This window comes from Cibotium barometz, chromosome 11 (genome assembly GCF_041138505.1).
Source record: "Cibotium barometz isolate CiBa-2024 chromosome 11, ASM4113850v1, whole genome shotgun sequence".
Classification (NCBI taxonomy): domain Eukaryota; kingdom Viridiplantae; phylum Streptophyta; class Polypodiopsida; order Cyatheales; family Cibotiaceae; genus Cibotium; species Cibotium barometz.
The window spans coordinates 4,286,967-4,314,428 of record NC_141056.1 but is presented as its reverse complement, the minus strand read 5'-3'; the positions used below and the strand labels follow the sequence as shown (position 1 = coordinate 4,314,428).

General features: G+C 44.9%; 1 protein-coding gene across 6 annotated transcripts; it reads left to right on the top strand.

The window, feature by feature from the left end:
• The first annotated feature begins 160 nt into the window (after positions 1-160).
• LOC147633670 (protein EXECUTER 2, chloroplastic-like) lies at positions 161-27,462 on the top strand. Of its 6 annotated transcripts, none has more exons than XM_086804649.1 (12): positions 161-977; positions 1,101-1,217; positions 1,302-1,367; positions 1,544-1,650; positions 1,744-1,822; positions 1,913-2,614; positions 3,616-3,742; positions 22,326-22,498; positions 22,592-22,666; positions 22,829-22,921; positions 23,019-23,111; positions 27,382-27,462. In XM_086804649.1, the coding sequence occupies exons 1-12, from the start codon at positions 357-359 to the stop codon at positions 27,445-27,447; spliced, it is 2,319 nt and encodes a 772-aa protein (XP_086660775.1). In that variant the 5' UTR covers positions 161-356; the 3' UTR covers positions 27,448-27,462. The 6 variants fall into 6 exon arrangements, 5 of the variants coding, with proteins under 5 accessions (XP_086660775.1, XP_086660774.1, XP_086660773.1 ...); XM_086804648.1 differs by lacking the exon at positions 27,382-27,462 and adding an exon at positions 24,501-24,626 and having other exon boundaries at positions 1,913-2,608; XM_086804647.1 differs by lacking the exon at positions 27,382-27,462 and adding an exon at positions 24,501-24,626.

Genomic DNA, 27,462 nt, shown 5'->3' with positions numbered 1-27,462 from the left:
ATAAATATATATATATATATATATATGTATGTATGTATGTATATTCAAATAATCATCGATGATGTGACTGAAGTGCTGGAAAAATCGAAGGAATGAACGAATCCATGGAGGCCACGTGTACTTAGTCCATATCGCCACTCGTGGATGACGAGCGAGCGGTCTCTCGGCATCTACACTACTAGTAGCCCGTATGACCCGTTCGTTCATTCATCTAGCAGCGGCTGCAGCAACAGCTTTGTAGGAGGACGGAGATTTCCGCCGCAACTCCCAGCTCTTCATCTCGATCCAGCTGGCATCTTTTTTCATGATGCTTGGATGCTAGAAAGGGTTTAAGCTCTCCGTTTTGTTCCCCAGCCATGGCTGCAGCAGGTATGTCGGCAGTTGGCGCTATACGACCAGCGTACGTGGCAGATACACATGCCCCTTCTCAGGAAGGTGGCGCTTTCAAGCTCAGAGCTCTGGCGCTTCCGGCGCTGAATGCATCGCTTAGCTCGCACGCAAGGAAGCCGCGGCAACGCTTGCTCTGGCCCGGCGATACGAAGACTCGCAAGAATTTATCAGAGACAAGCTATAATAGGATGGTTTCTGTGTCCTGCTCTATGAATGGGCCGGGCGACTCATCATCATCATCGTCGTCGTCATCATCATCGTCTTCTTCTTCTGTCCCGGAGGAAAGCTCGCAATTGAGAGATAGCGACCGCGAGGATTTTGTATCGGTGTTACCCGCCGTCTGGGACATGCAACTTCTGCAGGCTGTTGCTGCACGAATCGGGGATCCTCTGCGTGATATCCTAAGCAGCGCTAGCAGGAGGTTGCAGACCTACTTCGACAGCTACAGCAGGAAGGCAAAGCTCGAGCAGGAGGACGAGGCAGAGCCGGAGGATACAGCTGTGCAGGAGGAGGAATGGGACTGGGAGAGATGGCAGGAGCATTTTATCCATGTGGAAGAACAAGAGAAGCTGGCATCGATTCTCAAGGCATGTCATGATTTGCCTTAAATTTCTTACTTTAACATATCTGCATTTTTTTAATGGTTGCCTCATGTTTATTTAGCAACGTTCTTCTCACGCTTCACAACACCTGCGAGTTTCTCCCTGCAGTTTCAGCTGGAAGATGCAGTCGGTGATGAAGATTTCAAAGAAGCTGCTCGGTTGAAAAGTGCTCTTAGGGCAGCAACTGCTAATGATCCAGTGTCTGAAGTTCTTGCTGAATTGAAGGTACTCATGTGGTATTTCACACTTTATTCCAGATGACACATCATCTAAACTATGCCTTGATTTTGTGTATACTCATGTTTTCAGAAAGCACTGGAGGAGGAAAGTTATGAACAAGCCACGAGGCTCAGAGATGAAGCTGCAGCTGGACTGGTAGGCTTTGTATTGTTCTTTTGAAGTTTTGAAACATGACAGTTTGAAGTCACCTGAGGATTTGTGCTTCCTTTTGAATTTGGTGGTATTGCATCTCAAAAGAGTCGTTTTGACAAGGTATTGCTGGGGTCAAAACTGAAATGCTCACTTTTTGGTCTAACTGTGACTTCGTACAGATTGGATGGTGGGTAGGATTAGCAGAGGGTGAAAATGATCCTTATGGCCGGATTATCAAAATTAGTTCCACACATGGAAGATTTATAGCAAAGTGTTACACAGCAAGGCAAGAGGCTTCCATATTCATTTTGTGTTGTAGTTGATTTTCACTTAGATTATGGCAAAATGCCTATTGCTTACAGTGTGTTGTTGCTCTTAGGCAATTGGTGTCCGCATCTTCTGGCACTCCATTGTTTGAAGTATTCATACGGAAAGACACTGTAGGCTATCATCAACAGGTATAACATCTGGAGTCATGACATGGGATTAGTTGGAGCCTGAAGGCTACCTGGATGTCTGACTTGTGTTTTTTCCTTGACTGATGACAGGCAGTATACTTGCAACGAGGAGGAGTTGGAGAGTCTGCATCTGGGACACCGACCTCGATTGATGTTAACATTGTGGACATGACTGCATTGAGTGAAGATGGGAAGGAGATAAAGGCTAATGATTTAACGGAAGCTTTTGGAGATGAAAAAGGAAAGAGTGGAAATGCGGCAGTGTCTGATGAGGGACTAAGCGGCATCATAAATTTTCTCAAAGATAGGATACCTGATGTGAAACTAAAGGTCTTTAGAGTTATTACCCAAAATGGCGAGGACATCCCCAAGATTGTTGAACAAATGTTGGAAGAGGTTGAAACACAAGAGGGTGAGGGTGTAAAAGGCCACAAGGAGAATGAGGGACCTGTTGAAGACGTGCTGCAAGAAGCAAAAGGTAAAGCTGGTGACAGTGCTGAGTCAGCACAGGAATTGCGGAAGGAGATACCTGTTAGGTTGATAGTAGGTGGAATGCTGCAAAATGCTGCAGAAGACAAACTTCCAAAATCCCCCACAAGGATACTGGCAAGAATTGAAATCCGAAGTCGGGACTCTTTTCTATTCTACATTGAAGAAACTGCAGCACAACAATTGCCAGCCAAAGAGTCATTGCCCTCTTTGAAAGCTGCTACTATAATGCCGCAGGCCTCAGCAGACGTTCCTCCAGAGATTGCAAGAGTAGTTTCAAATCTTGAGAAAATTCCGGTGAAGGCATGACTTACAACTGTGCTATTTCAATTGTGCTTGATGTATATGCATGGTGATTATAAGTTTGATCTTTGCAACCTAGTTTAACATTCTAAATGTTGTAATGTGGCTCCTTCAATGTCATCTGTTATTGATGGCTCAAGATTGTGAGTCCCAGGTCTAACTGGTGGCCTATATCTAATGTTATAGGTAGTTTCTAGAAGATTAGGAAGCCTGCGGGAAGGAGGGGTTCAGGTGTGGTAGGTATGTTGCACATTCAGCATCTAATTTTGAAAAAGGTTATCGATGCATTGATATGCCCTACAATTCGTTGGGTGAGGCCAAAGTAACTGTTGATTGGAGTTTACTGTAGGTCATGGCCTGGTTATCAACTAGAGTCCCTTATCAACTGTTTCCTAAGCTCCCACTTTTTATGAAAGCATTATTTGAGCTAGAATTTTTGTTTAATCCCTTGCTATTGGAAAGAGGAATTTTCATGACCAGCTTAAGATGTGGTTTGACATTTTGTGTTGAGGAATTTTCATGACCAGCTTAAGATGTGGTTTGACATTTTGTGTTTAGATACCTACTGCCATCTTTCTCACCTGGGAAACATTGTGTTTGCTAAGATTAAGTGCTTTGCATTGGCTATTGCACAAGAAAATTGCTGTGGTGCATTGGATGTGTGCAGTGTGCCATAAGTTTGTTTTGAAATGCGATGTTGAGCTGATAGACCACATTTTGTAGTTATTTACCTTTGGAAGGGAGGCTTGGCTTTGTTATTTTTTTTTTCTAAGCTTTCATACATGATCAATGTGCTCAATTCTAATCCTTGGTTCTTTGATTTGCTAAAAAACCTGAGAAGCTTACTTGCAATCCGTTGTTTTCTCATATGATCTCAATCTCTTAACTTTCCTAGTGCAATTTCTAACTTAGGTCCAGGGAGGCCCAAGGTATGCTACGTGTATTGTCTGTATTCCTTTCAATGCAAATCAAATTTAGCTGAAGTATCTTCTCTTGTCTAGGTGTCTAAGGATATGGGAGAATTTCTCAAGCTTGCTGTTAGCCAAGCGCAAAGACGACGTGGCCTGCCCAAGTGTACTTCTTTTGAACGCATCAAGTTGACGGGCTCTAAAATAGACCCTTTGACAGGTGAGTTTTTCATCCATTGTATTGGTAGTGTTATGAACTGAAATCAGGAAAAAAGTTTGATAGGAAGTTTGAAATTTGTTTGTCTTGGCTTATGCTTTTTTTCAACTGTGAATACTTAGGATATAAAAACTGGATGTACAAATTTGGGTTACATGAAAAGAGCACTGGGAAATGTCTTCAGTCTGAGGTCAAAAATCAAGTGACCTGTTGATTAGTCAAACAGGTAAGTGTATGCCGCCTTCTTAGAGGAGGTTAAGGTTTGCTATGAAAAGGATTCAGTCCTCACTTGTGCTTTGATGTGTCTCATTCTGTGTTTCCTCCCTTTTGACTGTCAGAGGGTTAAAGATATGTTGCAGCATGCTGACATGGCATGCTTGGTATTGGGTATCATCTGGGAGGGTCAAGGCCATTGGGTTCTACCCTATGGTGCCAATTACAGGACAAGGCTCACAGCATGGTGAGAATAGCATGACTCATGACGATCAATATTAAAACTTAGTAGGACCTGTGCACCTTCTTGGGACTATACTTAGTGGCTGAGCCTGAATGATTTGATACCAATGTTACGTGCGTAGAAGCTTTACTGCCTAATCCACAGTCCTAAGCTTGATTAAGAACAAGATACCGATTAATGAAATGATTAAGACAAAGGAGAGAAGAGAGAGTGTTGGTGTTAGGATTTTCTTTGTATTATGGTACAAAAAGGTGACATGAATGTCTGTACATCTGCCAAGTCCTTGGTTTGCCCAATAGGGTGACCTCTGGCCTTCTACATGCCTTCTATTGACTTCTAAGCTTCTTCAAAAGGTTGTAATCCAATGCAAATGATGACTCATGCTTATATATGGACTGACGGTGCAGATTGGTTCATTCTACTACTGTCTGCCTGCTGTGGACAAAGGATATTGCATAAAATATTATTTAACTGTTGCATGTTTGTCCAATCTGCCGGCAGACTGGCTGGAGTCTGTCTGATTGGCTGCTTGGGTTCCCCATGTGGCTGCTGAATGCTGTATGGAAGCTTTTGTGGCTGCCGACTGGGTGCCCATGCCCTCCAGGATGCTTTATGATGCTGTTCTAAACAGGGATTTTCTGTAGATATTCTGAGATTATGCCATGTCCACTGTTGTGCACGTGACAGCCTCAGATTCTCCGGAGTATTGAATTTACAACTGGACAGAGAAACACTGCCCCATCTGCAAGTACATGTACTGCCCCATCTTCACTTCCTTGAAGCCAACTTCCTTTAGTACATCCGTGATTGAGAGGAGGCATTGAAGACTGCCTATGTGTGAAAACATGCCTTAACCTGTTTTTTATCCAGCCCAAAAGCGTATTTTTGGCATTTTTCTTGTCGTTGCTGTTGGCCGACAACTTACCCTACCGGCCAGCAGTCCTACTGCATATATAAGAAACTCAACATTATGGTTGAGTCTGCCCTGCATCTCTGGAGGTTTGACAGAAACTCAGTACGAAGGGCTTTGTGTGAATATATGCTCTTATGTGTGTGTGTGTGTGAGAGAGAGCATATCTTGATATAGAGTTCTACACCTACTATTGGGCACTGATGATGTTAGTGGGGATGTCATAGTATCTAGTCCATACTATGCATAATGGAGTTGATAGTTATATAGTCTTGTGGGTTGACTACCATGAGTATATAACATGCACGTTCCTAAAAGGTGAATTTGGGCATGTTCCTGGATTCATCTAGGTATATTATTCACAACCCAACAACACAACTCCGGGTCTTGCTGCAGCCGGTGTTTCTTCATCTACAGGCAGCATCGTTACCTTCTGTTGCTGCTGGTGTTTTCGTATCTACAGGCTGCTCATCCTCTCTTATTGCTGCTGCCGGTTTACTTCCTCTTCAGGTTGCGTTTGTACCTACAGCTACTATTCTGCAGTAGCCCTTCGTCTACAGTATATCAACGCTTACATCAGCGTTTATCTCAGCATATCATCAGCATATCATTAGCGTTTTACCACAGCTTATGGGACAGCAGCCCTCTCTGCTACAGTAGAGCTTTCCAGCAGTTTTACTTAAGCGTCTTCTACCTCGGGATTGCGGCCCTCTCCGCCCTCATTCATTATCACCGGGACAACAGCCCTCTCTACTCCTCTACCTCGACATCGGGACGGCAGCCCTCTCTGCTCATTTCTTCGGGACAACAGCCTACCATCTGCCTTGGATTGTGGCCTTCTCCACCCTCAGCATTATCACAGGATAGAAGCCCTCTTTGCTTCTTTGGAGTCTCACATTGAGCTCTTGTATTGGATTTCATCATATATACACTCACTCATTTCATGCTGTGTTGATTTGCTCTAATCTCTCATATATTTGGTCCTTTCATCTTTTTGCCTCACATGTTATGAGAGCTATTGTGAGCAAAGAGATTGAAGACCTTGAGAGCACATATCATGGATTGTCTACCCGCGATTTCGGAGGACTAGCCTGTCTTACCAGATGTTGATTCTCCTTATTCAGATTTAGATCACACGGAGGATGGAACTTCTTAATCACTTGAGAGCCCCGTTCGAGGTCTTTTAGTGGGAGAGGACCAGCCCATTTACACCTACTCACCCTCTACACCCTTGGCATCTCATCTTCCTTCTCTGAGCTTATCAGACTTCACTTCCAGGGGAGGATACATGCCTACAGCTAGTGTGCCAGTATTGGTTGGACACAGGTATCCAACCTCATTTGGAGAGCCCTTTTGCTCAGTCTAGCTGACAGCTTGGACTTCGTTATGGGACTTTTTCTCAATAAGGACAGGTATCTCCTCGGTTGTTCGGAGATCCATTGTCATCAACCTTGCCGGTGACCGCGTCAGGTTTGTATGGGCCTTTGAGTACTTAACGTCTACAAAAGGCCAAAATGACCTATGAGACCAAAAGATTACATCATGCCCATGGAATACATCATCATGGGTACTAAAAATAAAAGAAAGGAGCCAATGAGGTGATAGCTCAAGTGGTGAAGGTGTTTGCCTAGGACCAAGAGGTCTTGGGTTCAAAACTCCCCCTTGGTGCTTCCTCGGCGGCATCGCCTACGCCTACGGGTGGATAAATAAGCACCTACGGGCGGTGAAAATTAGTAACTATGGGAGGATCTTGGGCCAAAGGCCAATTGAAAAAAAAAATAAAATAAAAGAAAGGAGCCAATGAGGTGATAGCTCAAGTAGTGAAGGTATTTGCCTAGAACCAAGAGGTCTTGGGTTCAAAGCCCCCCTTGGTGCTTCCTTGGTGGCATCACCTACGGGCATATAATTAAGCGCCTTCGTAGGGGTGTCAAGTTGATCCACTAGGGCGGTGTGGCGGTGTGATGGTGATCCACTATGGCAGTGTGGTGGTGATCGAGTGTGATGCTGCATATGTGCACAAGTTTTGGAAAGTGTTTTTGGAGGTGTCTCTATTTATGGATGTTCTAGAGGCGGAAAAGAAGAGAAGGTTTCAATTGGGATTACAACCCGTGTATAGAGGTACTACCAATGCATCTTGGTCACACCTTACAACAACTAATCGCAGCCGCCACTGCCATTGAGCAATTGGAACTCAAGTTGAGTCAATCCAACAAGGCTAAACCCTCATTCCAAGGCAAAGAGAGGACTGTTCCAAACTTGCAAATTAGTGGACAGCCACCTAAAAGGACCAAAACCAATACAAAAATGGTTCAAAGGCTGAAAATAAGTTTGCTAAGAAGCGTCCATTCAAAATGAAAGACTATGGTTTCACTCCTAATCAAAAAGAGGAGTATATGAGCGAGTGCAAATGCTTTACTTGTGGTAGCATTGACCATATAGCGAAAGCATACCTGAACAAGAAGAAGCATGATAATGTGAATGCACCAAGCCCAATGTGCATATGGTTCTCGATGTGGAGGTGAATACTTCACATGATAGGAAAGACAAGGTTGTATGTAAAGCTTTGGAACATATGGATCAGCCTACTTTGTTCATGTTTGACGATTATGCATCTGAGAACTTCATATCTACACAAATGGCAGCCGCTTTGGGTATTGAAGTAGGGGACATGGGTCTTGCAGGGGCTGCCTTTGTTGGTAAAGAAGTGCAGGTTACACAATCATTGGGAAGTTGCACATACACATTCAAGACTGTTTGAATCATAAAAACTTTCTTGTAGCGCCTCTGAATGGCTGTGATGTATTACTTGGAAAGCCTTGGTGCACGCACATGGATCCACACAAGGCTTACAAGACCAACAAGATCACCTTACAAGACCAACAAGATCACCTTTATGCATAAAGGCCGAGAACATGTGATTGATGCTGTTAAAGAGGGTGATACTATCCCCATTGTATCTCATGTACAAATTAAGAAAGTAATGAGAAAGAGTGTTCTTGCGTACTTGATTTTTGTATGAGATCATGTTGAAGAAACTAATGTGCATGCAATCACTCTTAGTAATGATAGGCTGATATTTTGCAAGAGTACAATGATTTTTTTGCTGTTGAGTTACCACATGAGTTGCAACCCATACGATCGGAAGATCATCGCATTGATCTTGTGCCGGGTAGCTTACCTCTTAATAAGAGGCAAGCCTATCATGTAAGTCCAAAGAGAGGATATCATGAAGCAGGTAAATGAACTTCTTGAGAAGGGTTTGGTTCAGCCAAGCTCTTTCCCATATTGTTCACCCGTCCTCTTGGTTTAAAAGAAGGATGGATCTTTTCGTATGTGTGTAGATAATGGAGCTTTGAATAAGCTCTCACCATTAAGAATCGGTTTCCGATCCCACGTAGTGTAACTATTTGGCTCTCCTAGCTCTGTTTCACATGATGAAACCCATAACCGGACACCAGATAGGTGGAAGAAGACATGGGGACAGGCTCCATGAGGTTTGATTAAGAAAAAGCATGATTCTTGGTCAAAAAGAAAAAAGTCAAACAGGGTTGACCGTGAGCCAAGGGCATCATTGGAAAGAGGAGACTGAGCTAGGCCAAAAAGCTAAAAGGCGCTTTCTCAAAAAGTAGCTCTAAGGCCAAAAAGCAAGGCCTTAAAGCCAAAATAGCAAAGCACCAAAAGTTGAGGAATATTGTATTAATAAAAGTAAAAAGAGCAAAAGCAAAGGCAAAAAGAGAAAAGCAAAGCATAAAAAGGCAAAGCAAAAGCATGGACAAGCTTTTGGCAAAAAGCAACGCTTCCCCAAGGTATAAAAGAAGCATGAATCCCTCTGTTCTCATCATCCATGGAAGCTTGGAGTTTATCCTCACCATCATTAACATCATCATGGATGAAAGGGGAGTGTGAAGCTCTCCATCATCTTTAAGGGTGGTCATCGTCATTGAAGGTTGGAACTCGACATCCTCATCTTTATCAAACACCACCAGCTCTTGGCTGTGTGCGCCACCTGCCTTCAACCCGTCAGGACCACCAACACATGCTCTACTACCCATTTGTGCAGCCATCGTACGGCTGTTGCTCGTCACCTGAAGAACGATTGCTTGCGCCATCTGTTTTCCACCTGCTGCCCAGTGCCGCCCACAACCGCCATGTGCTGGCTGCGTTGCTAATACTGCTGCCAGCGTTGCTGCTACATATGCCAGCGCTACTTCTACAACAGCCAGCGCTGCTTCTACAGCTGCTACTGGCGCCCCTTCCTTGCCTGGCTGTGCATACTAGCACCATCTGAATCATGACCTAGCCAGCCTACTGCACCAGCTGTCGCCAGCCATTGGCCGCCACGTGCTGTTGTACTGTGCACCGCTTCTCTGTCATCTGCAGCCAGCACCGTTGTACTGCTTCTCCGAACCCCCTGCAACAGTAGCCAGCGCTGTCTACAGCAGGCTGCTACTGACATCGCCTACCTGCTGCTCCCTGTTTGGTTGCCATCTACGGACGCCGTGCCACCAACTATTGCTGCCAGCTGCCGTGTGCTTCCAACATCACCATATTGCTATACAGAACCACCTGAACTTGGTTGCGTCATAAGAAGCGAGCTTCCTCTTGCTTGTATGCCACCCAGCTGTCATCTGCCACCAAAAAGAATTGCCAGTGCCATCTGTTATTTTATAACGTCAGTCGGCTTTCTTTCAACCTTGTTGGGGAATGCTTTCTACCTCTGGATTGGGCATTGATACTATTGGTCGTGATATACTTCATCAACTACACGCCTCTCATGTGTACCTTGTGTAGGAGCATGGAATATATGGACCTGGAACTTAGACGTGGAACTTGGATATGGAGCTTAGGCATGGAACTTGGAGATGGAGCTTGGACTTAAAGCTTGGGCATGGAACTTGGACATGAACATGGAACGTGGTCATGAACATGCAACCTAGACATATAGCTTGGATATGAAAGCTTTGAACTTGGACTTAAGCTTGGGCATGGAATTTCAGCATGAACATGGAACTTGGACATATAGCTTGGACATGGATCTGGACTTGGACTTGATCTAGACCTGGTTTTGGATTTGGATTTGGGCCTGGATTTGGACTTGGATCTGAGTCACATATGTACATCCGTAAACCATCAGGTGGACTGTATAAATCACCTAAAGGACGGAACTAGAGAAAGAAATGCCAATAAAGGAATTTGGACTTGGATTTGGATTTGGATTTGTTTCTAGACTTGGATGTGGACTTGAACTTGGATTTGGATTTGGATTCATTGGATTTGGATATCGGATCTGGTACTAGGCCGGTGAGAGAGACTTGTGGGTCATCCCCGTGGTGTGTTTGGCATCAGAGATCTCGTGCCTAGACATTGACATCGACTTAGATATCCTACATCGGCATATTTATTTGTTTTGTATTCATTGATTGTATTGATCTTGGTGAGTGTGCGGGGGATATCCTACATCGGCATATTTATTTGTTTTGTATTCATTGATTGTATTGATCCTGGCCAGTTGTGCTTGTGGATTGTTCTTGAATAAATTCCTGAAAGGGGGCGGGGCTTGTTCCCTGCACAATGTGGTGTATTGTGCAAGATTCCCATTCCCTTTTCTTTCTGCCCTCTCTCTCTCTTTATATCTTTATCTCTTGGACACGTGGTTGAGTCTGTCACTACACGCCCTGTTGGGCTTACTGTGGTATCAGAGCTGGATTTCTCTTGAAGAAACTTTCTTGGGGTGACAGAGCTATGTCGAGAGTAGAGGGAAACCAAGGGCCTAATGAAGGGAACAACTATGAGGCCAATCCAAGATTTCAAGATGGGAGCCAAGGCCGATAGTCTATTTCTCATGAGACTACGGCCATGACATCAGAAGAGTACCATGATTTAGACGACCACTCAGAGACGAAGAATTCCTTGCTGGGAGAACCAAGAGGGAACGGGACCAAAGAAGGGCTCAAATGTTTGAAGATTTCATCAACTATCGAGCCACCAAAGTCAAAGGAGTTGAAGCTGCTAAAGCTTATCTCAGAAGGATCTAGAGCCACTTGGTCTATTTCTCGTGGAGGAGACAAGGAGGCTACTTATAGGCTTGCTATCTCAGATGCCGTTTCTTTGGAACAGGTAAGGGAAAGAAGAGGCACTTGGCTGCAAATTGTTCCGACAAGCCAAAGTAAGAAATCAGAGAGATTGGAAGATCATGAGATTGACATCATGCCAAGAAGCTCAACAAGAGGAGATTATGAAGCAAATGACCGAGTAATTGGAAAAAGGGTTTGATTAGACCTATCTCATTATCTTTTTGCTCCTTAGTCTTATTGGTTGAAAAAAAGGATGGTTCTTGGTGTATGTGTATTGATTACAGGGCTCTTAACAAGATCACTGTGAAGAACAGGTTTCCTATTCCTAGGATTGATGATATCCTAGATAGATTGGATGGAGGCACTATCTTTATCAGGATCGACTTGAAGAGTGGTTACCATCAAGTCATGATTGTTCCAGAGGACATTCACATGACCACATTTAGGACTACATTTGGACTCTATGAGTATTTGGTGATGCCTTTTGGTCTTTTTGTGAAAATTTGGGCATTAAGAGGGAGCTTACTGTTCCATACAGCCCCTCTTCTAACGGTGTGGCTAAAAGATACAATAGGACACTCTGTGAGAGGGTGAGATGCATGCTGTCCACAGCTAATCTCCCTCATGGATTTTGGGGAGAAGCTTTGAAAACTGCAGTGCATATATGCAATCGATCCCCTCACATGTCTTTGAAAGGTGACATCCTTGAAGAGGTTTGGTCTGGCAAACCTGCTTCATATGATCACTTACGCGTCTTTGGTTGTGAAGCTTTTGTGCATATTAGACCTGAGTTGAGAAGCAAACTGGATGCCAAGTCCATTAAAGGCCTCTTCATGGGATATGGTGAAGAAGGCGAAATGGGCTACAGGATTTGGTTACCTCAGCTCAAAAAGGTTGTGCGCAGCCGGGATGTTGTTTTTAATGAGGCAAGGCTGCTTCAAAACAATTGTGTCTCAAAGCATGACCATAAAAAGGTCAAATTTCAGCATTTACAGCCACCTATTAGGCCTATTTTTGACCCTCAGGATGCACCACATATGACTGAAAATGTTGATGAGCCAGTGGTGTTTGAGCCAGATGATGTTGGACAGCAAAATGAGGCTCTTGAAGGGCATTTGCAGCCACATAACAATGCTGAAAATGGTGCTGAAAATGATGGACAGCAGCCCATAGTTGATGATGTTGTCATCCCACCTGATGTAGACCCATTTCCGGATAATGTGGATCATTGGGTGAGGCGTTCTACTCGTCCAAGACGGAATGTGAGTAGATATGATCCCTCTTTGCATTACATTATGTTGACAGATGAGGGTGAGCCTCTTACTTACAAAGAGGCAAAGACATGTGAGCACAGCAACAAGTGGGAGCTTGCTATGCAGGAAGAGATTAAAGCTTTGCATGCTAATGATACTTGGGACTTGGTTGAATTGCCCAAAGGTAGGAAGGCCATTCCTAACAAATGGGTGTATAAAATCAAGACAGTTGATGCAAAACCCAAGTATAAAGCAAGGCTGGTTGCAAAGGGATATGCGCAAACAAAGGGCATAGACTTTCAGGAAGTGTTCTCTCCTGTCGTGAAGATGACCACTTTGCGTGTATTGTTTGCCATAGCGGCTGCCCTTGATTTGGAATTGGACCAAATGGATGTACATACAGCTTTCTTGCATGGTGATGTTGAGGAAGAGCTTTACATGAAACAGCCCGAGGGTTTTGTTATTCCTGGAAAGGAACATTTGGTATGTAAGCTCAATAGAAGCTTGTATGGGCTGAAACAGGCTTCTAGACAATGGTACAAAAAGTTTGATGCGTTTATGCTCAAACATGGTTACAAAAGAAGCCATGCAGATCATTGTTTGTACACAAAACTTGATGAGGATGGCAGCCCTATTATTCTTGTGCTCTATGTTGATGATATGTTGATTGCTGGGAAGAAAAGAAGCACTGTTGATGCTCTTAAACAGCAGCTGAAATCTGCGTTTTCAATGAAAGACCTTGGGGCAGCTGAACATGTTCTTGGAGTAAGGATTAGAAGGCAAAGGGACCAGCGCATATTGTACTTGTCTCAAGAAAAGTACATTGAAAAAGTGCTGGACAGGTTTAACATGGCTGAAGCAAAGCCTCTTGGTGTGCCATTACAGCCATATGTGAAATTCTCCAAGGAAGATTGCCCCAAGTCTGATCAAGCAACCAATGAAATGCAAAGTGTTCCTTATGCATCAGCTTGTGGTTCACTTATGTATGCTATGGTTGCTACTAGGCCTGACATAGCCCATGCAGTGGGAGTTGTGAGCCGGTTTATGGCTAATCCAGGCAAATTGCATTGGGATGCAGTAAAGTCCATTATGAGGTACTTGAAAGGGACTAAAAACAAATGCCTCTGTTATGGTAAGGGTCCTTTGGAATTGAAGGGATTTTGTGACTCAGACATGGCTGGTGATGTGGATACACGCAAATCCACAAGTGGTTATGTATTTACTCTTGCAGGAGGTGCTGTCTCATGGTGCTCTAGACTACAAAAGATAGTTGCACTGTCTACTACAGAGGCTGAATATATTTCAGCCACTGAGGCTTCCAAAGAAGCCATATGGTTGGCACGTTTATGCAGTGAGTTTGGTTTGCCTGACAAGGCACCTATGCTTGGTTGTGATAGCCAGAGTGCCATATGTCTGGCAAAGAATGCCATGTTTCATGCGCGCACAAAGCATATTGATGTGCGGTATCACTTCATTCGAGAAGTGCTTGAGGATGGCCTTATCACCATGGTTAAGGTCCATACGTCACAAAACCCTGCAGATGCTCTCACCAAGTGCTTACCCAAAGCACAACATCAGCTATGCATACAGATGGTGGGAGTTACTTAACTTAAAGGCGCCATTTATGCCTTTAAGTGGGAGGTTGTTGGGTTACAGGCCTAAATGACCCCTCTATCATTTGTATAACTTGTACATAGCCTTTTTAAAGGCTTTATGAAGGTTTTAAAACCTTGGGCCAAGTTCACATTGAACTTGGCCAAGGGACCATTTTTAAGGGTCAAAGTGACTCCCCAAATAATAAAGGGAAAAGGGCTCAATTCTGGGGCTCTTACGAATTCCCCACAGCCAGCGTATCTTCCTCTCTCTATCTCTGATTTTCGAGTGGATCCACGCCTACACTTCCCTCTCTCTCACGCCATTGCTCAAGGCTCTACACGAGTGCTCCTTGACATGCCTTTTACCTGGTGTAGCCCACATGCCCTTTCATAGGCTCTCTTTCTCTCAAGAGTCAAGACTCAAGCCTCAAGGACTAGCCTCACTCTCACATTTTCTCAAGCCTCTCTCTCTCTCTCTCTCTCTCTCTCTCTCTCTCTCAACCCTTCTTTGATACAGATGATCCCATGTACCAGGAGATTGACATGATGGGTACATATCTGGAGCGGACATCACATGATACAGCAGCCCACACAGACTATGGAGAGTATCTTTTAGCCCTCGGCGGGGCTCATAGGCTAGCCATTTATAATGGCCTGGCTAGATGGCCTAGATCCAACTCCTTCACCTCCTTCCCCTTCGGACATGGAGCTAGTACAGTGGACTACCTAATGGGATCCCTCTCTTTGATCCCACTCATTTCGGAGTTTACCATCTCTCCCCGCCCCATCAGTGTTGCAGTCGACCATGCATACCTGGCCTTCTCACTCACATGCCGATACACCATGCAACCACCTGCTTTGCCCCATCACCGTCCGAGATACCACTTCACCAGAGAGACCTCTTCCATCTACTCTGATCACGTCTACCGCATCCACTCCGACCTTGACCCCCACATCCCACTTGATGAGCTTACTACACACCTCTCAGCCATCGTCCATACGTCCGCTGCAGCCGCCTTCCCACACTCCAGAGCCACCCCTACATCACCAGGAGGGACTGTCCCACAGAATAGCTGGTACGACGAGGAATGTCGTGATACTCAAGCCCGTCTACATCGAGAGATGGCACTAGGATCCACCACTCACCAGCAGGCGCGAGTTATCTTTCGATGTCTAACACGGAGAAAGAACAGAGCCTACCTAGCAAGGCTTGAGCAGGAGCTATACCAGCTATTTCTTGGAAGGGACCTGTAAGGAGGCATGGAGGATCTTCCAGCAACTCCGATTACTTCACCCAGCACCTGGCACACCTATGCCACCTCTCTCTACCATGTCCCCGAGCAGCCACCTCTCCCCCATCCACCCAAACCTCGTCCCCCACACTCTTCCTTCTTTCACCTCAGCATGGTGAGAGATGCTATTGACAAGATGCAGATTGGGAGAGCATAGGATCATGATGGACTCCTCACCGAGCATTTCTCCCATGCTAGAGACACGCTAGCCCCCTTACTGGTTCACATGTTTAATAGGGCTTTATGTGAAGGCTTCCCCATCAACTGGTCATCCAATACTATTGTACCTATCTTGAAAGCAGGTGACCCCATGGACCCCAACAACTATAGGACTATCATGATTGGTCACACCTTGGCCAAGATTTATGGTTCAATTTTGGAGCATGAGCTTAGTAGATGGTCCGAGGAGCAGAGACTCAAAGCACCGGGGCAGGCAGGCTTTAGGAGAGGGCACTCCACACTAGATCATATCTCTACACTACGGGGGATCATTGAGGAGGGGAGAGCTCACGGGCAATGGATATACTGCTGCTTTGTGGATTTCTGCAAAGCTTTTGATATGAGGAGACTGCAGGATATGGGAGTGCCAGCAGAGATGCTGTGGGGGATCATTACACTTTATGAGTCAGTCCTCACAGGCAAAGTACGGACTCCAAGAGGTGACTCAGAGATCATACACAACTCTATCGGGGTGAAGCAGGGCTGCCCCTTGTCTCCTACTCTATTTGGTCTATACATTGACGAGATCTCGGATTACATAGACAGACAGGGAGGACCAGGAGCACATTTGGCAGGAGTCCTGATACCGATCCTCTTGTATGGAGATGATATTGTTCTTATTTCAATCATTCATATGCACGACTATCCACATCTATCCATACATTCACATCTATCACTTGACATCCACATATATTCACATCACATCTCATCCACATCCACATCACATTCACATCCACATCTCTTTTCATCACCTCACATCTCATCCACATCCACATCACATCCACATCCACATCACATTCACATCCACATCTCTTTTCATCACATCACATCTTATCCACATCCACATCCATTTACATCACATCACATCCTTTCACATCCACATCCACATCCATTTACATCACATCCTTTCACATCCACATCCACATCCATTTACATCACATTCTTTCACATACAATCCACATCCATTTACATCTCTTTTCATCACATCACATCTTATCCACATCCACATCCATTTACATCACATCACATCCTTTCACATCCACATCCACATCCACATCCATTTACATCACATTCTTTCACATACAATCCACATCCATTTACATCACATTCTTTTACATCACATTCTTTCACATACAATCCACATCCATTTACATCACATTCTTTCACATACACATCCACATCCATTTACTTCCCATCTCACCCTTTCACATATCTTCTCATCTCATTCTCATCTCATCATCCACATCCACATCCATTTACTTCACATCTCATCCACATTCATTTTCATCACACCACATCCCATTCGCATCTTATCACATCTTGATTCACCAAAGGGGCTGCAGAGGCATTTGGATGCATTACAGGCCTTTTGCGAGAACCGGGGCCTTACTGTGAACCTTGGAAAGACCAAGGTCATGATCTTTAACATCCCCTCACAGTGGATAAGTAGATTTGCAGTACAATTTACATACAGTGGAGAGCTTGTGGAGTATGTTACCTCGTATGTATACCTTGGGATCACTTTTGCTGGACCTCAGTTCTCGATGCGGAAGGCGGCCGACGCTAGATTGATGAGGGGATATGCAGCCCTTGGCTCGCTAGAGAGGCAATGCTCACACATACAGTTTCAGGAGCTGAGGAGAAGCTTTGGCTATTTGATACTCTAGTTACTTCTGCACTACTCTAGTTACTGTATGGTGCCCCCATCTGGGGTCCTAGCTTATACCATAGGAGGAGATAGAGGAGAGAGCCGGCCGAGACAGAGAGAGAGGAGGTATATGATGGGTGGAAGCTGATGGAGAGCCCCCTAGTGGCGATGATCTCACGCATGATTAGGAGTAAACCATCAATGCCACATGAGATTGTGCAGGCAGAGATGGGGGCTGCAACGATAGTGATAGAGGCTTTATTCCAGACAGTGATATATTGGCATAGGCTATGGGAGCTTCCACTTGATAGAGACCCCCGGCTAGCCGTGGAGTCCTCGAGACAGTTGACACTTGAGGGAGATACTACAGAGTGCTGGTATGCACAGGTAGGCACTTGGTTTGGCATGCACGGTATGCAGATGGAGGCACTTCCCCCCTTCCTGTACAACATAGAGGCCCTGTCATTTGCTCTCAGCCGCATAGAGCGGAACAGGGTTATCAGGAAGGACATTGTCAAACTGGATACTCAGAGGACATGGAGTTCACCTAGTCGTCCATTGGGGACAAAGATGGCCTTCTACAGAGATCACCTCCTATGCCTGACAGAGGACGGGTTCATCATCCGTCCACGCTACATGGACATACACCTATCCTTTGGGATGAGATGTGCGATCGGCCAGATCCGCACCTCGTCCCACCAGCTAAGAGTGGAGATTGCCAGATATGGGCCTAGGGCGGCCGCACCAAAGGATAGGATATGCTAGCTTTGTCACACAGAGCCCGAGACAGAGGACCATTGCATATGTCGATGCCCCGTGTACTATGAGATTCGGGGGAGGTTCCACTGTCTCTTCCGAGCTGGGTTCAAACCACTTTCCCGGACCATGGACTTCCCGGATCAGAGATGCCTGGGACTTTTTCTTCTAGAGTTCCGTAGACACAGGGAGTCCTTAGTGAGATCAAGATCAGCTGTACTTGCTCGAGGACGAGCACAGAGAGCTCTCACTGACTTCTTCCATACGAGCTCTCCGAGGGCCGATCCACCCATCATACCCAAACCACAGGCTAGTGTAGGAGCTCGGCCGAGAGGTGTGACTTGACAGAGCCACTGAGTTATGCAGAGCTTGACGCCCTAGACCCCATGGCCCTCACCCACGGCCACGCCACCACATGAAGATTTGGGCCATCATCTCCCATCATCGCAGGACCTTCTCGCGCCAGCTCAGTTTTACCACCTTGAGCACCATGTCACAGCGGCCCATGAGGGATGTATTAGGGTGATATGAGAGCTCTCTGCTCATGTATCTAGATCAGATTTTAAAGTTCTAGATTTTTGTTATCTTTCTTTATTACTATTTTGTACCCAGGATTATGTACCTCATGGATATGATGTAACCTTTTGGTCTCATAGGTCATTTTGGCCTTTTAAAGACGTTAATACAACTTTCTTTCTTTCTTTCTTTCTTTCTCTCTGTATTACAATGATGAGGGAGAAGAATGAAGCCTTCAATGTGCATGCTATCCATGTAGTGAAAGCCGATGGAAAGTGTCATATAGGTGGACTTGTATGTATTGTGGCAAACAATACACAAGTGGAGTTACTAGGCTTCTCCAACATCTCGGAAAAGTGGGGGGGCAAGTTGCGCCATGTAAGGAAGTCCCCCTTGCTATATCCGATGAGATCTTCAACAAGATCAAGGGTGGATTGGGTGCTCACCGTGATAGTGGTAGAAGCTCAAGGGCGGATGATGAGGTCATTTCCCCGCCTTGTGATACATTTTCCCCGCCGCCTCCATCGGTGTTGCTTCTGCCGGTGCCGCCTCCGCCTCCTCAAAGAGACAAAGGCTTGAGTCTCGCATGAGTATCTCTATTGTCACCTTCTTCACCACAAAGGTGAAGGTGCTTTGCCATGTTCCGCGAACATAGCAAGTTGGAATTGAAGAAGCCTTCATCTACACGCTTCGCCTACATGTGGCTCCTCTTGGAGCGCCTCCACGATGTGAAATCCTCCTTTCGCCAAATAGTGGTCTCCACAATGTGGAATGAGCGGGAATCGGCGGAGGCCAAAGCCATGCAACGGCTTTGCCTAAAGGAGGAGTTTTGGCAATCGGTCTGTACTATTGTCATTGCGGTCACGCCCTTCTATAGGGTATTGCGGATGACCGACATGGAGGGAGCCACCATGGGCCTTCTCGTTTGCTTTATGAGAGAGACCCGCCCTCTTCAGCAACGCGGAGCTACTTGAAGCCCGAGATGCTTACTTGCCCAAAGCATTGCCGGAGGATCGCCATGGGAAGTTCCTTGAGGAGGCACATAAGCTACAATGACCAAAGGGGAGGAGCCGCGTTTGCATCTATTACCTGTTGGAAGAGGGAATCCCTTGTGAAGCCCCTCTCTCGGTGGGAGACATTTGGATATGCGCTTTCAAGCCTCCAAAAGGTGGCTTTGAGAATCCTAGCTTAGGATTGCTCTTCGGGTGCATGTGAGAGGAACTGGAGTTCCTACTCACTTGTACACACGAAGTTATGCAATCACTTGAGCACGCAACAGTTAGAGCGGCTAGTGTATTGCCGCGCTAACTTGCGCATGGTGCGCGCGATGCAAAAGATGGAATCGGTGAGACCGGTATAAGTTACAACAACTTATCAGTTATAAGTTATAAGCATTCAAATTTCAAACTTCAATGTTTATTGAAATTTGAAACTAAATTCTATTACCTTGCTTGTCACTTGATCATTGTACAATGTAGGTGAATGTGGATGCATTCAAGCTCACAGGGAGCACTCTTGAGAGTGTTAACAAAGTGCAAGATGAGGAGGAGGAGAGGATCTATGCAGAGATCTATCGAGAGCTCGAGTCGTTTGATCGATGACCTACTCGCACTTGTCGTGGGCATGGAGGTAGTGGTAGAGGAGTGCAAGTAGGAAGCCGTGGATGCACGATTCGTGGTGCTTCCAGGGCCATAGTGCATACCTATGTGCAGCGTGGTTCGGGTAGCTCCACACTCGCTCTTGCAGATGAGGATGCTCCCTTTGGCTTCTCACATGAGCTTAGAGAGCCCGAGTTCGATGATGAGGGCAACCTTCTTAGCGATGGCGACTTCGGCGAGGCCATTGATGTGTCCTCTTCTCAAGAGGATGATTTCAGCGAGAGCTCTGATAGTGATGCCTTTGTCTAGTCTCTCCTTGGGCCTTGGCTCTCTTTTTGTACTCACTTTTTTGTACTTGCGCCTAGCGCGCATGATCGCATTGCACCACTATGCTTTATGTACTTTTGCTTGTCACTTCAAACTTGTTTTTAATGAAATTTTAGTTTGGAACTACTTCTCTAGACTCTACCCTTCCAAATTGAAAATGTCTATGTTTGTAGGTGTTCTTTAATTAAAAAACCGAAAATATTGTATCCCAAATTTTCATATCGTATCGAAAATTCCCGTTCGGTATCGTACCATATGGTATGGTATTTTCGTACCGTGACAACTATGTTGGACATGCTCTAGTTTGGGTGGCAATGATGCCCGATCGCCCAAGGAGCAAGATTTGTATATGGGAGGCAATGATGCTAGCTGACCCATTGACGGCAGCGATGCCAGAATTAGATTTGTACATGGGAGGCAACGATGGCAGATGACCCATTAGACGGCAACGATGCCAGATATCTTGGATTTCGCAGTCGTGCAGTCATTGCAACGAGATGGCCCAGATGATTGTATTGGATCTCATAGTCGGGCGATCAATGCGACCAGGTGTCACAAAGGAAGAACTCTCGGGCGGTCCTAGTGAGGAGGTGGCCTTGAGGATAGTCTGAGCGGTCCTAGTGGCCAGATGACTCAGCACGGTTTCGATCATGGACAAAGTTTGAGTAATATTTTATTAATAAAAGTAAAAAGAGCAAAAGCAAAGGCAAAAAGGGAAAAGCAAAGTATAAAAAGGCAAAGCAAAAGCATGGACAAGCTTTTGGTAAAACGCAAGGCTTTCCCAAGGTATAAAAGAAGCATGAACCCCTCCCTTCTCATCATCCATGGGAGCTTGGAGTTTATCCTCACTATCATTAACATCATCATGGATGAAGGGGGGTGCAGCTCTCCATCATCTTTAAGGGTGGTCATTGTCATGGAAGGTTGGAACTCGACATCCTCATCGTTATCAAACACCACCAGCTCTTGGTTGTGTGCGCCACCCGCCTTCAACCCATCAGGACCACCAAGACCTGCTTTGCTGCCCATCTGTGTAGCCATCGTACAACTGTTCGTCACCTGAAGAACGATTGCTTGTGTCATCTGTTTTCCACATGTTGCCCAGTGCCGCCCACAACCGCCTTGTCCTGGCTGCTCTGCCAATACTGTTGCTAGTGCTACTACTACATCAGCCAGCGCTGCTTCTACAGCAGCCAACACTACTTCTACAGCTGCCGTTGGCTCCCCTTCCCTGCCTGGCTGTGCGTACTTGCACCATCTGAATCACGACCCAGGCACACCCTACTGCACCTGCTGTCGCCAGCCACCTGGCCGCCACCTGCTGCTGTACTGCGTGCTGCCTCTCTGTCATCAGGAGTTCCGACATTTGGGCTTGATGAGTATCTTGTTATGCCTTTTAGTCATTCAATAGAATGATGGATCGCATTTTCGGAGGGTACATGAAACTGATAGGTGTCTTCTTTGAGGACATCCTAGACTTCTCGAAGACTGAAGAAGGCTCATTTGACTATTATATTTTGATCGAAGACGGAGTGCGGATGAAGATTAGCCCATCAAGAGGTGCATGGAATTTCGAAGGCCTTCCACCTAGCCTTCGAAATTGGCTTGAATTGAGATCGGGACAGAGTTGCATTCTGTACCTGTATATATACATGGAGAGAGAGAGAGAGAGAGAGAGAGAGAGAGAGAGAGAGAGAGAGATACATATTAACGTCTTGCAAAAGACCCAATAGGTCTATGAGACAAAAGGTGTACAATGTGTCCATGGAATCTCATCACACACACACACACACACACACACATACATACATACATACATACATACATACATACATACATACATATATATATATATATATATATATATATATATATATATATAGAGAGAGAGAGAGAGAGAGAGAGAGAGAGAGAGAGAGAGAGATTTTGGAATTAATGCAGGTTTGTATATTGGTGCTTTTGGGCCTTACACATCTGAGCTGGTCCAGTTAAGGCGGAAGTATGGCCATTGGCATGGAGAAACTGATGTAAGGAATATTAATGATAAACTCGAGTTTGTTGAATATGTTGAAGCTGTCAAGCTTACTGGAGATTTAAACGTTCCAGCTGGTCAGGTGTGGGGATCTTGAAGACTACTCTTATTTTCTTACCATGTTGCTTATGTAAGGCTATAAAGATTGAAGCCAAGCATTCCTTGGAGTTTGCAGGTTACCTTTCGGGCCAAGATTGGCAAGGACTGTAGGCTCTCACACCGTGGTATTTATCCAGAGGAGCTGGGAGTGGTATGAATGGTTCCCATCATCTGATTTTTATAGTAGTTTGAGTGAATGCCTATTCTTTTTCCATGGCAATTGCGTGATATTCACACAAGTCTTGTCTTTGGTTTGAAGAAACAACCAAGTCTTTCAATAAAAGAAATTGATTGTTACTCTCTATGCCTTCAGATTGCAAGGTATAAAGGTCAGGGCAGACTGGCAGAGCCTGGATTTAAGAATCCTCAGTGGGTTGATGGGGAACTTGTGCTTCTTGATGGGAAGGTAAGCCTAATGTGCAAAAGAGGATATGATATTTTCTTGGGTATCTTACTGTTTTGGAAAACAGCATGTTAATTATTGTGTTTGCTGCATTGTGCAGGGGTTTGGGCATTTAAGCGGTGCAGAGCTTGGTTTCGTATATTCTGTTCCAGAAAGACATTTTCTTGTGCTTTTCAATCGGCTGAAGCTTCAGGTTTAGTGATTCATTTCAACAGTTTCTGGCAATATAAGCCATCTGCATGCCCTAGCCAAGTTGTTACTACATGGAGATTCTGTTGGACCTGCATCAAGTATTTTTACTGCTTCCAACATGTCGACACGGTGATTTGGAGTGGCCTTGGTTTGTTTATGAATTTTTCAACAGTCCTTGCTGTGATTGGAGGTCTATTGGGTTTTCAGGATGGCAATGGCTTCGTAGGAATGTGGGGTGGTAATGTTTCAACCAGAAAGATTCGCCTGTAGCTTTGCCAAAGGGGCTGTTCAAAGGGGACCTACTTGGACTAAGAAGTCCTCTGTGGGAAATATTAGGTAGTGAAAGGGGTCTATAAGTATAGAGTTGTCTTGCCAGCCACAAAGTTAGGGATGGCAAAGTGGACTCGTGGTTTTCTCCAAAGCTAGCCAGGGTTTAACAATTCAGAGGCATCTTGTCACCTGTCTTTGGTTCCTCTGCGGGGTTCTTGGATTAGACAGATCAAGAACCCATCATCATGTCATTAAGAGTGTGATCTGCACTTGAGAACACCGGAATCTTATGTCAACTTGTATCTTCTCTGTCCAACTCTTGTCAAACCACGTTCATATATATATGTGTGCGTGTGCATGCCTGTGTCACCTTTACAGATTACGCCTTACTTTCAGGTTGAGTAAGGTGCAAATTCAGTGGGCTGGATTGTTACCAAGCAGGTTGCTGTTGCAATTATGAGCTCTGTGTGCTACATCAGTGAGAAAATTTTGTACTTTTTGGTTCTCTCTCAATTCATGAATAGTTGGAACGAGGAGAGGAAGAGCAACGGAGACGGTGACGGTGACGACGTATATGAAATGGGAAAGTAACAGCGTTGAAGAGAGTGGGCAGTGGCTCTGAGGCCGTCTCTTATGAAGTCAGTAGTATGATCATGAATAGGCAAACTTGTTTAAATAGCACTGACAGGTTTTATTCTTTTGTACTAATTAGAAGCACCAAACTGAATATACCGAGAATAGGAAGAGAGGAGGGGAAGTGGCCTGAGTCTCTTAACCTAGCCTACTACATATCAGTAAAACGAACAAAAATCTGCAGGAAACAGAACTTAATACTCTCTTCATAGAGCAACAAATCCTTCTCATTTGCCAAACTGCTCAATTGCCTTTTTTTTCTGCTGTTCGGGCTAAATCTACTTGTGGCTAACTTTTCAGTAATTCGTTAGTTGCATCAGTTTGCGATAGATTGTCTAATTGCATTCACATCGCTCTTTGTCTCTTTTGAAATTAGGGCTAACAAAATCGGTCATTTCTGTACCAAACTCTACTCCTCCGGCTAATTAGTGGCCTTATCTCAACACATTTAAGGATTGAGGATTATGCTCTCTTGCTGTTCGTGCAGGGTGATAATCCCCTAAACTCTCAGTTGATCTTCATCTATAGGTCAATTGGAATCGGTGCTACTGCAACGTCTCAAGTCGGGACCTTGATCCAGGTTCTTAACTTGTTCTAGTTCTAGATCAATTTGTGAGGACCGGGCGCATTAAAATTCGTCGGTGTGCATTGAGACTAAGGTTTAGTATATTATCCGCTCCCGAGTGAAAAATGCACAATCTTATTTTTTTCTAATGTAGTGGCTATAGGTATTCTTCAACCGTTTTAGTTAACAGTAAATCTAATGTAGACACCAATGATGAGGTGGAAGATTCTAATTTCCGTTTTAGTTGTCGACAATAAATCTAATAAAGGCACCAATGATGAGGTGGAAGATTCTCATTTTAACGTTGGTCTTACTTCTTAGTTTATGGTGAATTGGATCTCCATTGTTGGCATTCCCTCCAATTTTGAATCTAAATGCCCTATTGTTTCTTAAAAATAGAAAAGTGGCACTTTTCCTTGTTCGATCATTGGGCCAAACTCTCGCGAACTTTCATACCTTGAAAATTTCTACTTATTGAGAATATATTATGGCTAGGTTTTAACCCTCAGGGAAATAACCTCCTTTGTGTTTTTTTTCAACTCTTTATCTACAAATGCAGCTTCATTGTTATGTTGAATGCGGCCCCTATACATAGTGAGCTTTTAATCACACTTTCGCGTACATATCTTCACACTTAGGGTAAGATGAAATTGCTTGATATCATAGCAAAATCATGAATTGAATGATATATGGGGTTTTTTAATGCAAATTAAGTAAAGAAATTTATCTTCATTGAGAAGGTTTTGCTTCGTCGATGAGGTTTGGGATTTCCATTATGTTTTGAGGGGGTGATCAGCGCGGCAAGATAGGAGAAATGTTGAGGTGTAAGGGTTACCTAAGAGAATGGCTTGAAGTTGGAGGACGAGGTTTTAGATGTTGAAAGGTTTGGGGTGTCCTCGTCCACCAAGGGTACATAGTATTCACCTTGTGTAAAAGTTGGAGTGTTATTGTTTTTTTTTTGACCGAGTGAATCCAATTAGTGGTTCTAATACATTCTGTCTCGACGAGGATGATACACTCTTTCATTGTACGTGTATGGGTGAGGTGAAACTTGCAAGATCAGGTTTAGTTCAAATGTAAAATTTAGCTTCTGGGCATCTGGCACGGTTATGGATTAGGTGCAGAGATGGTAGCTACGGATGATGTGAGGGGTGGGTGGCCTAATGAGGTACACATCTTCAACATTGTGATTAGCCTATGTGTCAACCAAGGTTGGATAGGTAGCTAGGTAGGGGAACTCTAGGTTAGGTGAGGGGGGTTTATTATTAGTTCTGTTTCAAAGGCGCCTAGTATGAGAAGGGATGTCATATCGCTACTGTCCAATCACACAAACCTTCTTCCAAGGTTTTGTGGAAGAGTGTTCGTGATTGCCAAAAACTCTTCCACAAAAGAGTTGTTAGGCTTCAATAGGGGCTCATATTTTGGGTCCTCATCTTTACCGCAACATCTTGTTACAAGCTCTACAAATATTGATTGTCGCGGTGTGAGCTTCTGTGATGCATGCTCTATAGATATTTACTATGTTTGAGTGGTTATGTGAGCCTCATTGGTGAGTGTTCAAGTTAAGAGCTTACCTTAGCTTTGCCAAAGGATGTATCGTTGGGTCTTGTCTTAGAGCCACAAGTTGTAACTTCCCTATGTGAGGGGTGGGTGGCCTAATGAGGTCCATGTCTCCCAAGACAACATTGTGACCAGGAGAACATCCCGGACAAAAAAAATATTTTGCCCCTCGGGGCGGTTCGGCACGCAAATCGAGGTCGGTATCCCAAATTTGGGGACCCGGTCCCAAAATTTGAACCGTACACTTTTACCAGGGTGCCCATACGATGGCCGTACAAGAACCAAAGGACGAACCCCCACTGTGTGGTCCACACGTACTGTTACGTGGCCACCCATGCTGTCCCTGACCAAATAAGGTACGTGCGTACCACTCCTTTTCTTGATAACCGACACCGTACCTTTCCCCCTAAGCCATGCAGGCCACTGATCTACAGCCTTTGCTGGTACACCGTCCTTTCGTCCTTGCTTTGCACAGAACCCATACCCGTACCCCACAGTTATATAAACCATCGGGGTGCTCCATGGGCAACACGCATTTCTGCGTAGCTTATGCTCTACTGTGCCGTCGTCCGTACCGTCGTCTGTCCCTGTGCAGTGTACTTGTTGTAGTACAGCCACTCCTCTCCACACCCCCTCATTTGTCACTTTTCAGATAAGGTAATTTTCCTGTGAAGAGACTTACATCAGCCCTTCTCTCCTTCAGCAAAACGTTTTTGTGTTAAGGACATCTCACAATCCCCCCCCCCCCCCTCCTCTCCATTTTGCGTGGACTTAAGCAAGAGGTTTTAGCCTTAGAGAGGGTTCATGCGTTGTGGTCTTTTGCTTATACGGTGAGTAAACGATCTCAGAATTGAGATCTGACTGGAGCGTTTCGACCGTGACAGCGAGCCCTACGAGACGACGTCCAAGATGGTCTCTTCCCGAAAACGTCGGAATATTACCTCGGGGGGAGCGCGCAACAACGAGATTAGAGAAGATGCTCCCAATGCGGCTCCAACCCTCCCTTTACAAGCTCCTCAAGGAAGTGGTGGCCAGGTTAGCTTGGTCATCTTTTAAAGTAGAGTTTTTTTAAAATATTAGTGTCAATAAATGTGTATATTTTTCTTTTAAAATAATGACATAAAATTGTATGAAGTTACGAATTGAGTGATGATGTATTCAATGAATTGCATTGAAATTGTTATCTTTAAAGAGTGCAAGTTTTTCCTGGCTTCGACGCTAACTCCGTTTCGTGCTTGTGTAGCCGCGCGGGGTCGTTAGCAAAGCCCGGGAATGGCCCAAGGTATCCCTCATACCATTGGGAGAATAAGGTTCGTCGATTGAG

Coding starts and splice junctions, on each gene's coding strand:
- LOC147633670 (XM_086804647.1), top strand. CDS start 357: ATGGCTGCAGCAGGTATGTCGGCAGTTGGCGCTATACGACCAGCGTAC. Junction 1,823..1,912: donor CTGTAGGCTATCATCAACAG/GTATAACATCTG, acceptor GACTGATGACAG/GCAGTATACTTGCAACGAGG. Junction 3,743..22,325: donor TAAAATAGACCCTTTGACAG/GTGAGTTTTTCA, acceptor GAATTAATGCAG/GTTTGTATATTGGTGCTTTT.